Source organism: Colletes latitarsis, chromosome 1, assembly GCF_051014445.1.
Source record: "Colletes latitarsis isolate SP2378_abdomen chromosome 1, iyColLati1, whole genome shotgun sequence".
NCBI classification, from domain to species: domain Eukaryota; kingdom Metazoa; phylum Arthropoda; class Insecta; order Hymenoptera; family Colletidae; genus Colletes; species Colletes latitarsis.
In genome coordinates this window covers 40,181,079-40,198,252 of record NC_135134.1, presented here as the reverse complement: position 1 = coordinate 40,198,252, position 17,174 = coordinate 40,181,079, and the positions used below count along the sequence as shown (strand labels likewise).

The following is a 17,174-nucleotide window of genomic DNA, read 5'->3' as shown; positions in this document are numbered from 1 at the left end:
AGCCTTAGTATTACATTGTTCTTGAACATGAAAGCCGCAATTTACGAATAGTTATGCTTCACGTGTTCAAAGTAGGTCATAGCGTAGCAAAAGCTATTTGAATTCTACGCAAAGTTTAGAACGATTATGCAACTATCGAACACATTACGCATGTTCAGTTGAAGAAATTTCATTCAGAAGATACAAGGAAATCAATTTCAAAATATGCACCATAATTCGATGTGGACCATTCGGCTATTTCCAATTATTTACGAGTTTTAAGAAAAGTAAAAGAAAAATAGATAAAATGCAAATCAACATCTGCGTACGAAGATGTTGATAATTATTCAGTATAAATATGATAATGTTCTGAGTACAGCTGTAACTTTTAATGAAAACTAATTTATTTATGACTCCAAATATAGTTCTAAAATGTATGCCAAAAAGTCATGGGTGTGTGGAAGCTTTCGAAGACATTGCCAATTTTAAGATAGCAGAAATCTCGAAATAGTAATTAAATGGCCTTCTATCTCGTTGAGAGAAATATGTAAATTGCAATTAAAGATATTGATCGATGTATGCAAATTACGTTGAAATTATATAATAACATTCCAAGCACACGAACGCTGAACATTTATTTCCCACCCAAATTAGTAGCATGGAAAATTTAATTGGAAATTGGAAATTCATGGAAACTTATTCAAATAAAATTATACACAAATCGGTGATATAGTTTATTTTTTAATTTTAGATAATTATAATATAAAACAATACACAAGTGATATGAGAAAAAAAAAACGAAACTGATTCTAACAAATTACACCCTGTGTATTTATTGTTAATTTGATGCATTAATTTCACTCTAACTTGCAACTTCCATTATATTATAATTTTACTTTAGGAATTCAGCCTGAACCAATAGTTTTTATATGTAAATACCAACTTTTATTCGATCGCAATCAGTACAGTAATGATTCCTAAAATGAACACCTTTCCGGAGAGAGGGGATAGAAATGTTCAATTTACGAATCACTGGGGTTCATTTAAAGAATCATCGCTGTAATACAAAAAAATAACATCATCGTTCGATAGTATCGATATTACGGGATACAAACGTTCAACTTACGAATCACTTGGGGTTCATTTTACGAATCGTAACGAAATTAAAGATAGGACCGTGGAATCTTTTTGCCTGGGAGTGTAGGTGCTAAATGCAAAAAAAAAAACGACGCAAAGCAATTGGCATCTACTATTCCTACCGTTCGAAACCAACGCGTAGGAAATGGAATTGATTTACCGGAGCTACGCGAAATCCCGCAGAAGCTCTTGGTCGCTCGAACGCGTCCACGAATTACATACCTGGCGCCGAATATCATTGGTCACCGGCGGCGGGGAGGGGCACGAGGTCGTGATATAACAAAACATATAGTTCGAGACGGTCCCACCCACCGGTTTATCGTCGTATTTCCACCCACGCGGTGACGTACGGCCGCTGGAATATAATATCGGTGACTGGCGACAGGTAAAAATCGGTGAACGCGCCTCGCTGAATGAACCCACGCGTGTCGGACAGGATGCGTTCGCTCGTTCTTTCCCGGGCGATTCGGCTTTTTGTTTTCCCAGTCTGTCCTCCGTTTCGTTTTCACCTTGGTTAAATGGACGCGAAACGACTCGGCGTATCGCCCACGACGCCCACGAGACGCGGTTCGCGCGTTCGTTTTATCGGACGCCAGACTGCGCGGTCTACGTCGCGGCTGAACCGTTCAAATAGCAGAACTGCAAGGGAAGGTCACCAAGTGTTCGACTTCGATTTTGATGTGCTTTTGCAGGATGATAGTAGAGTGGTCCATGTTGGTCTGTGTAAAATATAAATAATTAAATTTGCATATCTTAATGCAATTGGATATGTACATGTATTTATTCTGTTTGCAAAGAGAAAAGAATTCTGTGCATGACTAACATATATTATAATTGTTAATAAATTTTTAACATTGCATCCTTGTCAATTTCACATTTCTTGTAGCTTGTACATATCATGATATTCTGTGACCCACAAGGGAAGGTCACCAAGTGTTCGACTTCGATTTTAATGTGCTTTTGCAGGATTAAAATAGAGTGGTCCATGTTGGTCTGTGTAAAATATTAGGTGTAGATACTCAATAATTCTTTAAATATAAATAATTAAATTTGCATATCTTAATGCAATTGAATATGTACATGTATTTATTCTGTTTGCAAAGAGAAAAGAATTCTGTGCATGACTAACATATATTATAATTGTTAATAAATTTTCAACGTTGAATACTTGTCAATTTCACATTTCTTGTAGCTTGTACATATCATGATATTCTGTGACCCACAAGGGAAGGTCACCAAGTGTTCGACTTCGATTTTAATGTGCTTTTGCAGGATTAAAATAGAGTGGTCCATGTTGGTCTGTGTAAAATATTAGGTGTAGATACTCAATAATTCTTTAAATATAAATAATTAAATTTGCATATCTTAATGCAATTGAATATGTGCATATATTTATTCTGTTTGCAAAGAGAAAAGAATTCTATGTATGACTAACATATATTATAATTGTTAATAAATTTTCAACGTTGCATACTTGTCAATTTCACATTTCTTGTAGCTTGTACATATCATGATATTCTGTAACCCACAAGGAAAGGTCACAAAGTGTTCATCTTCAATTTTAATGTACTTTTGCAGAATAATAATAGAGAAACCTCTTTTGACATATATGAGATATTAAACGTAGATATTAAATAGCTTTTTAAATATAAGTAATTGGAAGAAATTCATTTGAAATTATTTTACAGCAGAAAATTTATTCAAAATCAAATATTTTCAATTACAATATTTAAAAATAAATTTGTAGCATTATTTAGTAATTTTTTTACGAATGTAAAACCATTTAATAATATATAATTTAACTGTGTTTAACTAGTAAACGTGGAGTCACCAGATCCAATATTTTCACAGAAATTATACTTTTCTCGTTTTTTAATTTTCCCGTTCTCATTGAGGTTACTTTGATATTTAAATTTTATTCGTTTCATAATTTCGTTGGTTTCGTTTTTCTACGTTACGTGCATTCTAGGTCAATGATTCGCGTTAATGGAATCAACATGATCGATCAACGCAGCTCTCATCCACTTATCTCCCACAATCGAATTCAATAAGATCAGTTGTTCAATGGAAATACTTGGTCATGATCAGAAAGTGCATTCCAAGCATTGTTTGTTGGGAATCGAAGGTCGCTGGAAACTAATTTAGATATTAGTTCACTGTGCACTATCTACTTGCTTGGCTCTTGCATAAATCTGCGTTAGAAATACTTGAGGTGGAATCACCCTTTAGATTATGTTTCTTCAATTCGAGTGGCCATCTGTTGTGCAATGGAAAACTCATTTGAGCAGCCCATTTGTATTCGACCTGTTCTGAGAACAAAGTCTCACCAAAACTCTCTACGTGAAATCTTGATTGTAAGATGAGAAACAATACTGCATTAACTCTTATCTTATCTGGATGGAATTTTTAATCGAATACCAAGTTTGATTAACAATTAATATTTTAAATTTAAGCAGTATTAAATTAATAAATGCAGTATATTTTGTTTCATATTGAAAAATATTTATGGTTTTACTTTGTATAAACAAGAATGAGAATTTCGTATTAAAAGTAATTATTTTTATTCGTATACTACATTACAGTTCCAGTAAATATTCAAAATATGATACGAGCTTAATTCTCAATTTTCCTCCATTAAAATTTCTTCATTCGAAAATCAGGTTTATAAATTATAATTAAATATCTTACACACTAATGGGTTTTTGCTCATATAATAAATAAATAAATAACCTAATAAGTGACGCTATAACATCCAAACACATTGGATCGTCACTTTTAATCATATATATTTTAAATTTTAAAGATTGTTATATTTTAGTAAATTAAAATTCATTTTTAGTAGTTTTAAAATATTAGTTTAACCATTGTTTTTCAAACTATTGTTCCAAGCTAAATTTCCAATTCTCCAGAATTGTTACATTAAATAAAGATTTTATATCAGACAGAAAAGATAATTTCAGTATCCTTCAGTGTTTTTAGGTGTTCATAAATTTCGTTTTCTAAAGAATAGAATTGTTTGAATCTCAACAAGTTTTAAATAGTTTTATTTTTCCTCGGATTTCCAATTTTTTTTTTCATATTCTCGATTATATTAGTTATTGTACTAGTATTAATTGTTACTGAAAAGAAAACAATAACAAACGAGTATATATCTCAAATTTATTTTTATGTAGAAAGAATAGACCGTTCAATCAGGAAGTGTATAATTAGAATTTTCCAATGCCTCTAATTAGATCTGTTACCCATTCGGACCGCTGTACTTATTTTGGGACATCTTGCTCCACAAATTGAATTCTAACTGCCATCGTAATTTGTGTTGTTATAATAATTAATTTCCGATTGCATCGGTTATATATAGCATGAAAGAACCATAATATATATTTTGCAGTTTTATTTCTCTTCTTCAAAATAGACGATCCATTTTATATTTGCAGTTTATTCGGTTTGAGAATGCATTTCCCTATTCTCTTCATTGTATTGAAATTATTTCCTATCCAATGTATAAACAGCTGAATAAATACACTTTAAAGTTTTATTTAAACGTTTCAATCGATTCTATTTCTGTTCCGCCTCGGTACCAAAGTTCGTTGACCTGCGTAAAAATGTAGAATAATATGGAATTAGCCAAATAACTAACGTAAAAGTGTTATTATAAAACATTTGTAATGTTCAAACTCAGTGTAATGAAATCATTATTTAAAGAAAACAAAATTTTAAATACTATCGCCGAACGTGTGATTATCATCGATGAAATAAACCTGACAAATGTTATGTAAATCGTAATGAAAAAATATAGTAATGATGAAAATATAGAATCAAACAAATATTAAAAATAACTTATAAATTATTATACATTTTTCATTTTTGTTTTTAAGAAAAACCTTTACTAATTACTTAGATTCTAAACTAACTTATATCGATGGATATAAAATATTCGTACAGTATAACTTTTTTTGCAAAATTACTGTACGTTTCTGCAATCGTATCAAAATAAAAAAACTGGTGTTAAAATAAAATATGTTTAAAACAAAATGTGGCAAAGGAAATTCAAGTGTATTTAATTAATTTATTTATGTAACATGCATCATTTATTATTAATTTTTGAAATTTTCTCAGCATGATACGAATAAAAGCTTCCATTATTTCTTATATGGCGTTCGCAAGACTTTATAAGTTATCCAAGGGTGTATTTTTTAGGTCATCGTTACACGAATGACTTGCTCGGTATCCTTACGTCATCGTTCATCGCGACGCTACTAAATCTGCATACTTATTCAAAGATATTACTTGTGTATGAACTCTGTCTGTATAATTAAAAGTATCTAAAAATTACTAATTGAAATATTCAAATTGGTGGCAAAACCAAGAGTAAATTTGTCCTGATATAATTTGCATTTTTACATTTTATGAAAATATACATGATAATAATGTCTAACAAGATGATTAATTTCTATTTTCATTATATCTTCATCAACTGACATATTTTGAGAAACAAAATACATTTGTAATTTTTCATGTCACATTAACGAGGTTTTATACATTCTTTTTTAAAATGAAAGTTTATCAAACTTGATCAGTGATTGAAATATTTTGCAAAATAAAATACATTTGTAATTTGTAGAGTTACATTAACGAGGTTTTATAAATTATTTTTTAAATTGAAAATTGACTAAACTTGACGAGTGAAATATTTTGAAAAGCAAAATACATTTGTAATTTTTAGAGTCACATTAACGAGGTTTTATAAATTCTTTTTTAAATTGAAAATTGATTAAACTTGACGAGTGAAATGTTTTGAAAAGCAAAATACATTTTTAATTTTTAGAGTCACATTAACGAGGTTTTATAAATTCTTTTTTAAATTGAAAATTGATTAAACTTGACGAGTGAAATATTTTGAAAAGCAAAATACATTTGTAATTTTTAGAGTCACATTAATGAGGTTTTATAAATTCTTTTTTAAATTGAAAATTGATTAAACTTGGCGAGTGAAATATTTTGAAAAGCAAAATACATTTGAAGTTTTTAGAGTCACGTTAATGAGGTTGTGTCTCTGTCGAAGAATGTTGATTTTTCTCTAAATGATCCGCGTCGTTCATTAGTCGGGTGACGTTATCTGTTTCTTATTTGCGGCACGTCGTTTCTGTGACTCTTTCCACGGTGAGGAGGCTCACCAAAAAACCGTGGCAATCGTACGCAATGAGATTCCGAGAAACTGTACTTGCACAGCAACTGGTCAATTGTGAAAGTTCAGTTGTTCGCCGACACATGTTGTAGGCGTGTACGGGAATACGAGATGCATCAAAAGTCAGGCAACGTTCTGTTTAACATTGGCCTCGACTCCACTAAACTGTTTCGTAAAATTGGAGTTGAAACGGATTTTCAGAGAAGGTTACTCCCATTAATATTCAAAGTGTAGTTAATATCGTATAAAATCAATTCAAAAATCCAAACGTACCTTTCTTGTTAATATTTAAAAGCTGTGGATAATAGAAGTTACTATAAACAGATGTTATGAAGATATCTATTTCTGACAAAAAGAAATGAATTAAAAAATCCAAGGGTATCTTCCTTTTCTGAAATATTTAAAAGCTGTAGATGATAGAAATTAATTTAAACAGATGTTATGAAAATATTTATTTCTGCTTCATTTTGCTTTATTTTTTTGGCTTATTATTTTTTTTAAAAAAAAACATGCAATATACTTTTTCAAATAAAACTAGTTGTAGTTCGAAAATATACTTTCTAGAGAATTTTTATTTACTATCAATTGCAATAAGGTAATGAGAATTTGTAGATTTAAAGAAGGTCAGAATATAGCGATGTATCGTAATTGCAAATACTAATAAAATTCCATCTTTGCTCCAAGATTATTTTCTACTTTCGAGGATCGATCTTTTTTGTAAAGTGTGAAATATCGTTGGGGAGCTGTTCCTTTGATCTTGGAGGGAAATTAGCCGGATTTCATTTGCTGTATTCGTTCGCGAGAGATGGTAGGCAAAGAGTTAGAGCATGCATAATGCAAACAGTATATGGCACTCCATGCTAAGTTCAAATTAAGCTCAGAAGGATATCAGGGTGAATATGATGTCAACAATTGCAGACTGTGATACAGAAAATTACGAGTGGAATATCGTATTATGTTGGCCTGAATTTAAATAAACGTCGTGTCATGAACTTTCACCATGGTAGACATAAAATATTCTTTTATACAGGGTGCGTCACGTAACTGGGTCGTACTTCCTGTTGTGTCGAAGACACAGAGAAATGGCAAAAGAAATTGTTGAATGACATAACAAGATCCATTATTGTGAACTAAAATTGTTATTCTTATTTGATTCTTATTATACGGGGAACAGATAACAATGAATCTGCGAAATACAATTGCATTTTTTATAGACACTCGATATATGATGAAACATTCAACAATAATTATTGTTTGAATATTCGAGAATGGAAATAGTAAAAATAAAATTTACCTTTATAAGCGAAAGTGTAAATTCCAACTTTTTAGTTTATATTGATGGAAAAGTATGTTCCAGTTCATTGTTGCATAAATTTTAATTGAACTTTCAAAAAAGAAATTTATATTCCGGTTATTTGTACGTCGACAAATTAATTAATATGCAAAGTAAGCAATTAAATATAATTAGTATAATTAATAAGTGGCCGCAGATTATTTATACGCTCATGAATTAATAAGCAGGATGAATAATAAAATGTAATTAATAAGTGGTCCAATTAGTTGTTCCTTTCCTCCGTGAGTTTTATAGGAATTAGTGGGATTTTCGATCGATTTTATTATGCAGTAGATGGTTAATCAAAGAATAAAATATTATCTTCCACGTAAGAGAAATTAATATCTTATTAAAATTCTATTTTTACAAATTTGCTTTCCCTCGATGTTCATGAGAAACGATCGTGAATTAATTGCCAATTGTATAGTAGTGTCTCCAAGAATGTTGACTCGCCAAATTTATCCCCTCCCACAATTCTAGGAACTGTTCCAAATGATCGACCTTTCACCTGCATGCGATCGATCAGTGATCGACATCGACAGGCGAGAGTGATGATGTAAGCACGCGAATTAGTCATCCATTAATGAACCCTTTTATTTTCGTACTTTTTTTCGTACTTAGGTTAAAAATTGATGTTAAATAGAGACTCCTTTTTCTAAGGAGTATTTTATCAAGAACTAAAATATTAAGAAACTTCTTTCAAAAAATCAATTTATTTATTGAACATAATTAAGCAAACCTTGGATAACTGCGAGAAACACTGAAGTATCGTAGTTATAAAAAGCATAGTTAATATTCTCAAAAAGAATGAAAGATAAATAAAAATAACACAATATGAAAATTATTTATTTTGTATTCTTTGTTAATGGGACCTTTACTAATATATTTGTGAGGTTTTTCTGATTAAAATAAAACCAAACACGATATAACTATCATTAGGATCATATTTACATATTTAACGAGATTTTATGCTCTATTAGAAATAGGTTAGAAACAAATTATATCGTATTTGGTCTCATTTTAATCGGAAAACTGTTACAAATACATTGGTAAAAGTTTCATTTAAAAAAGAACAAAAATAAAAAAGTTTCATTTTTGCATTACGCATTACGCGTTGTCTCGTCGATCAAATCAGGTTACACTACACGGTCTGCTCGACGTCGAGCTACCGTTCACTTACCCAATAGAAAATGACTCACAGTTATTCGAGCATTGCTGTATATACTTTTTAGATTATAAAAGATCCGTTTGTTTTATTTTTTCTCGATATGTACAAACAATTTTAATGGATTGGTAAAACCGTGTTGAAAATGAATTTAAAGTCTAAACAGAAAATTATTATTTAAACTAAACTTGTATCGTTCGAATATTTTCGTAAGTTCGAAATAAGACCAACGTTCTCTTCTATCGTATATTTTTATGGTCAGGAAATAACTTGGAAATGAAATTTTCCCAGTGTTTCGACGCGAGATATCGAAGACGAGCGAAGGAGTCTCGTCGATAGAGAGCTCGACGAAGCTTTTGCTGATTTATTCACGACACACCTTGCATGGTGGCAGGTGATAGGCTAATACGCTTCCAGTGAAAATTTGTGATCGTGATCCGACGCGGTCATCTCTTGGCGTGACTCGTCATCCGTAAACGATATGAAGTCATGGTTAAAAGTGTCGCGACGCCTTGCGTTTCGAACAGGCATAGAGTTTGAAAATAAATCTGACAGAACTACCGGTTCTGTCCGTTCGTAGATATCGTTCCGTGTTAACTATTTCTAGTGCGTGTCTGTCGCGTATTTTTGCACGGATCGAATGACGTACGATGGCTGCATTAACGCGGATAAACTGGAATCACTATTACTGGCAATTATGAATGCGATAGACGCGGTGTTTCTATTACTGGAATTGAGCTGGTCCAGCGAATCCATTAAACAAGCTTTCCTTTGGAATTCAGTGATCTTTCGCAGATACGAATTTTAATACTTTCGTTTCATTTCTAAGTAAGTTTTTTTATTTTATTTTTATTTATTTTAATTATTCGTTGTTGCTAGAAATTATAAAAACGATAAATGGTTTTTATAATAACTATTTTTTTGTTTTTAGAAAAGTTAAATTTTATTATGGATTTATTAATACCTCGATTCATTTTAATATTATCATTTTTATTATCCAGTTGGCGAATCCATTAAAAATGCTTTTATTTTAAAATATAAATACAAAATGGCTGACGTTAATGGCTCGCAGAACCATTTATATCGGAAATATAACAGCACGTTTCAAATGGTTATCAATTTTCTTTTAATGGAACGAACGCAATAAACGCATTGTTTCTATTACTGACGGTGATTTAATTTCATGATAGCACTAAAAATGCTTCTTTGATAATTGCAAAACTGTTTCGAAGAAATGTTCCAATGGAAATAAATGAAAATTTCATGACTGAATTGAAACTATTTTCAATTCTGCGTGTTTGATAATATTTATACCATTAAAAACGCTTCCTTTTTAGAATCAAGAAATTTTTATGAGTTGTAAATTTTTATACGATTTCGAATTTTGCTTCGTCTATAAATAAATTATTTCTTCTTTTTCCGAAATACACGAGTCGCCGATAGTTCATTATTCAACGAATAGTGCACTGTCAGAAGCTATTGTTTGCTACTTGGTGGTAAAAATAAAAAATTAAAAGATTAATGGCTTACAGGAGCATTTATATTGGGAACATGATTGCGCTTCTAAAACTCTCATCAAGAATTCCGGGAGAACAATCGTGCTTGCTTTCCTCGTTTTACTTTTTCGCTTTAACTGGCAATTACGAACGCGATGAACGGGGATGTTCTTGTTACTGAAAGCGATCTAGTTTACGAAACTATTGGAATAGTTTCCCTTTTGGAATCGAGAAACTGAGAACTCTTTGGAGACGTAATTTTTGTTCGAGTCGAAGCTCCGTTTTATTCGTAAATAAGTTGTTCCCTTTTAGCTTTATTATTGGTGATACGAATGTTCTTTACACTTCTTATGGGTACGAAATATTAAGAATTATTATGTAAATATATTTCAAACCTTTTAATCCACGATTTTTATTTGTTTTTTTCTTATGGAATGGAAACCCTGATTTTATTTTTTTATATGTGGATTGGAATGGATGAAATTTCAGTCAGAATTCTGGCGAGAAATTAAAAAATCGTTCCCTTAACAGCTAAAAATCTAAGGGATGGAGAGAATTTTCTTAAAATAATATTTTTAAATATATTCGGTCGAAAGTTAAAAAAATTCAAACATAGTCTTGATATCATTTAGAAATAATTATAAAACTTATAATTTTATTCAAATTTATAGTTGCTTTTATAGTTTTAAAGAAATTATAATAAAATTAATGAGAGAAAACATAATTCGATTAAAGTATTCGGAAAATCAAGTGAAAAAGTATTGATTGCAACTAATTTGATCATAAAATAAATATTTTTATATATAAAACAAATTTGTATTTTTACTATTTCATTTTTTAGATATTCGAATAAACGAAACAACCTTAATCATTATTTTTTAATTTGTATTTTGAGAATATCCAGATCGACTAGTGAATGATATTAATTTTTTTTAAATATTTTAATACATAAAAGAAATTTCCATTTTTAAATTTCATTTTGAGAATATCCAGATCAACCAGTGAATGAAAACTTTTTCTTGATATTTTGGGATAATAAAAGTACCTTTTCACCATTTTCGAAAGGCCATATTCCAAACCGCTTTTTCAGTTTAAAGTCGGATTTTAGGCTAACCGCTAGGCAAAAGCTATAAATTCTATGACGTAGTCGAAAAGCGGTTGATTTCAGTTTTTTTTCCAAGCATCGAACGATTTGCTAAATCTTTGCATCTGAAACCTTTTGCCTGCATAATATGCAAGAACTAGTGGCAATTAAGCGGACTTTTTTACGTTGCGTGATAATTATCGATATTATGCGCCACGCGAAAGCTACTACATTCCGCTCGACGCTTTCGTTCTGATGTTTCTCGCTTGGTTTTAAATCAACGTTGGTTTATGCTAGCGTTGCGAGGACGAATTAATTAATACCGTCGAGTATAAATTGCTGGCAAAGTAGGCATTGTGTATGCTTTCGTTGTGACTGATTGCTGCTTCGCACGAAACTCGAATCCACGTTGAAAAAAATTCTGTAACTTTAACAAACAGTGACTTGAAAAATTTAAGAAATTAAAAATATCAAAAGATATTTTAGAATCGGTGTAATAATAATTTAAAAAAATTCATCGAGTGATATTGTGGTTGTTTATATTTCTATAATTTTTATATTAATAACATTAATTTATTTTTGTTCAGGTCGAGTCAGTCGATTTGGCGCTAAAGATCTTGGATAATTCACAAATTAGGGGGAAAACGTTGTCTGTTCAGAGGGCAAAGTTTCAAATGAAAGGGAATGCCTACGATCCAGCCTTGAAACCGAAAAGGAAAAAGAAAGATAAAGAGCGGCAGAAAAAGATCCACGAAAAGTGAGTACAATTCGTTTGTCATTTCATTTTATTTATTCTCAGTATTTCTATACTCGATTTGTTATTTACTAATTCCTTCCCTAAGAATGAAGGAGCCAATTATTGTATCAATATAACTAGATTCTGTTTCATTCTTTCTTTAAATTTTATTATTTTATTAGACGAGTTACATCAGTGTGAACAAATTTACAAATTTGATCTTTCGATTACAAAAAGTTACTTTAGTGGGTGTAGACACACATATTTGTGCATAGTTATTCCAATACGTATTTATTTTATTATTAATTTAGTTTACTATTATAAAGAATACATTATAGTATGATTTTGTTATTATTTGAAGAGAAGTCCATTCATTATATCTCTTGTATTAGATCGTTTGTTTCCTTTTTATTTAGAGTGGAACACATGCGTACCACAAATCAATCAGCATTTTAATTTTTTTCTTCAGTCATCGCTCGAAATTATGTACTTCTGAGCGACGTATTTCAAAGACTAAACCAGTTTGTAAAATCATTGGTTATGTTCGATTTACTGGTCAGTTAACGTCTTAACCACTCTTTCCGATCACATCTATCTAGATTCCACATTGCTTCCAGCGTCATGATAAATTAGTCACGCCACAATTTCAGTCTCAGTTCAACCCTTTCTGAGCTACATGCGATTATAGCTTGACCAATGCTTACAGGCATTAAGCATATTCATTATTTAATTTCTAAATTATTAAAGAATTACAAAATAATAATAGTTATCCATAGTTTTGTAGATTCTAAATTTATTTATTTATTTATAGGAAAATTCCTCTAGTATACAAAGATATAACAACATTAATTAAATTAAAATTAAATAAAATTAGATGGAGCTATTTTAGGAACAGAAAGAATTAAGAGATTTACTATGTTTATTGACATTGATGAAGATGCAATTAAGACAATTTCAACGACTATAAGATGTTCTATGACTACAAATAATCTACGTATGAAAATAATTTGGCATTTTAAAAATATTTTAAGATTTGTTTTCGTATTATTTGTATTGCAAAGTTTCTATCCAGTGTTCTATCTAATTCTATCAAATAGTACTATCTTTAGTTTCTCGTGTTACAGTAATGATTCGTAAAATGAACTGAGACGTGATTCGTGATTTGAATATTTCTGTCCTGTGCTACCAATTCTATCGAACAGTGCTTTAATTTTTCATGTTACAGTAATGATTTATAAAAGAACCCCCAAACGTGATTCGTAAGTTGAACATTTCTATCCGGTACCAACAATACTATAGAAACGGTTCTAACTTGAATTTCTCATGTTACAGTAATGACTCGTAAAATGAACAGACGTGAATCGTAAGTTAAACGTTTCCTATTCCCCTTGGAGCCAAGCGAACCGTAAAAGACGACATTTAAAAAACGATACGAGCCGAACGAAATACGACCGTGCCAACATGCCGCGAGCAATGTTCATTTTAAGAATCATCACTGTAATTGGAAACTGGGATGTGCATCCGCTCGTTCGACGGGCGCGAACGAAGAACGGTCAAAGAAAAGCCATGTTTTTCCCATCATCTGGAGGAACCTGTGAAAAGAGCGAATTCTCACGCTCGGTTTAGGGCATTTCCAGCGTTTCTTTTTCATTCACGCCGGTTCATTCATCTTTTCCCGCCGTGGCAGTCGTCTGAGAATGCGGCGTATCATATGTTACCGCTCAATCTCCGGGGAATCAAGATACGCTTCATCGTTTCGTCTCGATTTACACTGGCTCCTTCAGTCACCGTACACTCACGGTCTGGGCAAATATTATCCAGTGCTCTTTAAGGGTTGATTTACGCTGACGACTCGCGTTACGCTCGTGATCCGGTCAAACATTATCCAGTCCACTTTTATCCTCGCGGAACGTTTTATGCTCTCGTGCTTGCGAGATTGGCGTATTATATCGGGTTGGTTCATAAGTTCGTACGGTTTTCATTTTATAATGAATGTAATTCGTAACATTTGTTTATATATTAGGGTGTGTAATAAGTCCATTCTTCCTTTGTTGTGCTCATATAAAATACGATACAATTTACTATGAAATTAAAAACAAAAAATAGTTTTTCATTTTTAAGATAAATAATTTTAATAAATATTTTCAAAAGTATATATTTTCCGAGGTATTTTTAAAAATTCTAAAAAATTTACTCGACTGAAATTTTGCAAATTCACCGTAATTTTCTATAACGGAATAAATATTTATTTTCATTGCACTATACATGTCTCCAAGTATCTATCGTTTTAATTTCTTTGGTACAAATAAATATCTAATAAATAGTAGATCTAGTATCAAATAGAATTCATGAATTTTAACGATGAAAATAAGTGCTGAGACAAATTATAAATTTAAAAAATTCAAATCAAATTTTTGCTTTCGAACAAAATTCTATGGTTTTGGTCTAGCATTGTACATGTTTCCAAGCATCTATCGTTAAAATTTCTTTGGTACAAATAAATACCTAATAAATAGTAGATCTAGTATTAAATAGAATTCATGAATTTTAACGAGGAAAATAAGTGCTGAGACAAATTATAAATTTAAAAAATTCAAATCAAATTTTTGCTTTCGAACAAAATTCTATGGCTTTGGTCTAGCATTGTACATGTTTCCAAGCATCTATCGTTAAAATTTCTTTGGTACAAATAAATACCTAATAAATAGTAGATCTAGTATTAAATAGAATTCATGAATTTTAACGAGGAAAATAAGTGCTAAGAGAAATTCTAATTTTAAAAAATTGTCTGAAATCAAATTTTTAGTATCGTAAAGAAATTTTACAATTGTGGTCTGGCAGTGAATGCGTTAAAATACCATTCGACGGGAAAGTAAGGAAAAGAGTGTAAATAAAGTTAGTTTGCATCTCGTTGAGTTTCTTTTACTCCCGATCGAAGGATTCGGTGTTGCTCCGCGGCCATTATGCAAGACTTACGAGTTCAAACCGGATGCCACGAAGCCTCCGGACCAAGTTCGCCGTGGCCAGACTGCTTGGCGTTGGCGGGTTCTGGTAAAAGCAGCTGCGAGACTCGATTACTCACGTCAGGAGGCCACGGCTCGTGCATATAACGCGTCCCGGCGCATCAGCTCGTTGCACTTTCTTCGAGAACGCGAGCAAAAAGACGTCGTTCTTCCTCTCTCGTTCACCAAACACACGCGAGCCTTCCTCGTTACGCTTCTGTGGTTCTGGTTGTTTCCTTCAACGCCTTTCGGCTATTTGCACGGTAAATAGTACCCTCATCAAAGTAGTAGTGGGCGTTCCATCAATTCTATTCCAAGTTTTTAATAGATTCGAACATTTATTTTCACCTGGAATTGTTTCAAATATTATTTAAAAACGCGTGGTCTCGAATTGTTTCGAGTTCTTGATTAATTAGTAATATTTAGAAGTTTCGATGTTAAATAGATATCCTTTTAATTATTTATTGGGTCGTTCTTAAACTGACGGGGATCAATTTTGTATATTTGTGGAAAAAGCAAAATTCGTTGTAGCAATCTAAATATTTTTTCATTTTATTTTATTTTTATTGCAATGATGAAACATTTATAGAAGCACAGATTCTATCGTATCGATTCACTATAACTGTACCAATGTTGTTATTCGAATTCCTTAATTGTTGTTTGGTTATTTATTATTCATGCTATATTATTTGTTATTCTTTGCTGGATTAGAATTCCTTAATTGTTTCTTCGTTATTCTTTATTCGTTCAATACTATTCGTTATTCGTTTATTCAGATTTTGCTGCTTCGTGCATGTACGAGGAATTTATGAGCGTGTGGAAATTTATTTCGCTGGAAAAAAGAACAGATTCGAAGTTGCACGGAAATTTGATTTCTATCGTGGAAAAATTGGTTGTGTTTCGTGTTTGCGTCGGGTAAAAAATGGAAATTTTTTTCACTGTTTGAGGGAATATGTGTCGAATAGTCTCTGCATCACCGGCTATGATTACTAAAACTCGGTTGAATTTTTGCAAAACTGATGTTTGGTTTTCAAATTAAAACATACTATAGACTTCGTTTCACGAATAATTTTGTTTTGCAACGACGATTGTTTTCTTATTTTGTTTGAATGAAAATATGTTGCAGTTTAAAAAATATTCAGAAACAATCTCCAGGATGGAATATTTCAGTATATTTTGGAAGTAGCATCTAAAAAAGAAATTTGTAAAATTATGAATTTTTCTTCTTGGTGTTGCCATAAATTTCTCCAATTCTGTTACTAAGAAACATTATATGAATTCCTAAATATGTTATTTAAAATGTGCAATAACCGTAAGGATTCTCGTTGGAAGATCGTATCGTAAATTCGTTGTAAAAAAGAAAATATACATTCCTAATGAATTGAGAACAGGTATCTAATCGAGAACGAAGCACATACGCCACATTTCTGAACAGTTATAAGGGATATTTAGTTTACTTAAGTCGGTAAAATAGCATCGAGAATCTTCGTCGATTTGCAATAAAACTAGTATCGAACGGTAATTCCAAGTATTTCGAAGTAAAATCACCTTGCTGCATATTCACGTCGTTTCACGTTCCCAGGTTCTAACAGATACACCATTAACGTATCATTGAGACACGCACAGAAACGTTAGATTACGTACAATCTTTATCTATTCGCGATATTGACAACTTGGCCAACACACGACTGTTTTTTTCGCCACAATTTCCAGCTTTGCAAACACATTTGAAGTTTATATCGTTTTAAAAATCGTTCCTGGTCGAATAACACGATAGTAAAGTGTGTTAAAAAATTGCATTTGCATTCGCGGACTTCTAGAACACCTGTAAGGAATTTATAGTAAAGAAATTTATAGTAAGGAAAATTGGTGTTAATAAATATTATCCGGAGCAATTTAAAAAAAAAAAAACGTTTTGACTACTAATTTTGATCTTCTTCGGTACTAAACATATTTAAAATCTTTATATTAAAAGATTTTATGGAATCCTTGCAAATAAGGAATCTATATACAGGGTGTTCGGCCACTTCTTGGAAAAATTTTAATGAAAGATTCTA

General features: G+C 31.4%; 1 protein-coding gene across 2 annotated transcripts in view; it reads left to right on the top strand.

The window, feature by feature from the left end:
- Positions 1-17,174, top strand: part of Barc (RRM1_TatSF1_like and RRM2_TatSF1_like domain-containing protein barc) — a 99,080-nt gene that overhangs the window by 59,045 nt on the left and 22,861 nt on the right. For both annotated transcript variants that reach the window (XR_013079881.1, XM_076767236.1), the window contains exon 4: positions 11,967-12,136. Coding sequence is in view for 1 of the 2 variants with exons in the window: in XM_076767236.1 (XP_076623351.1) it covers positions 11,967-12,136 (170 nt within the window). In the remaining variant the exon portion in view is untranslated. The remainder of the gene's footprint in view (positions 1-11,966; positions 12,137-17,174) is intronic.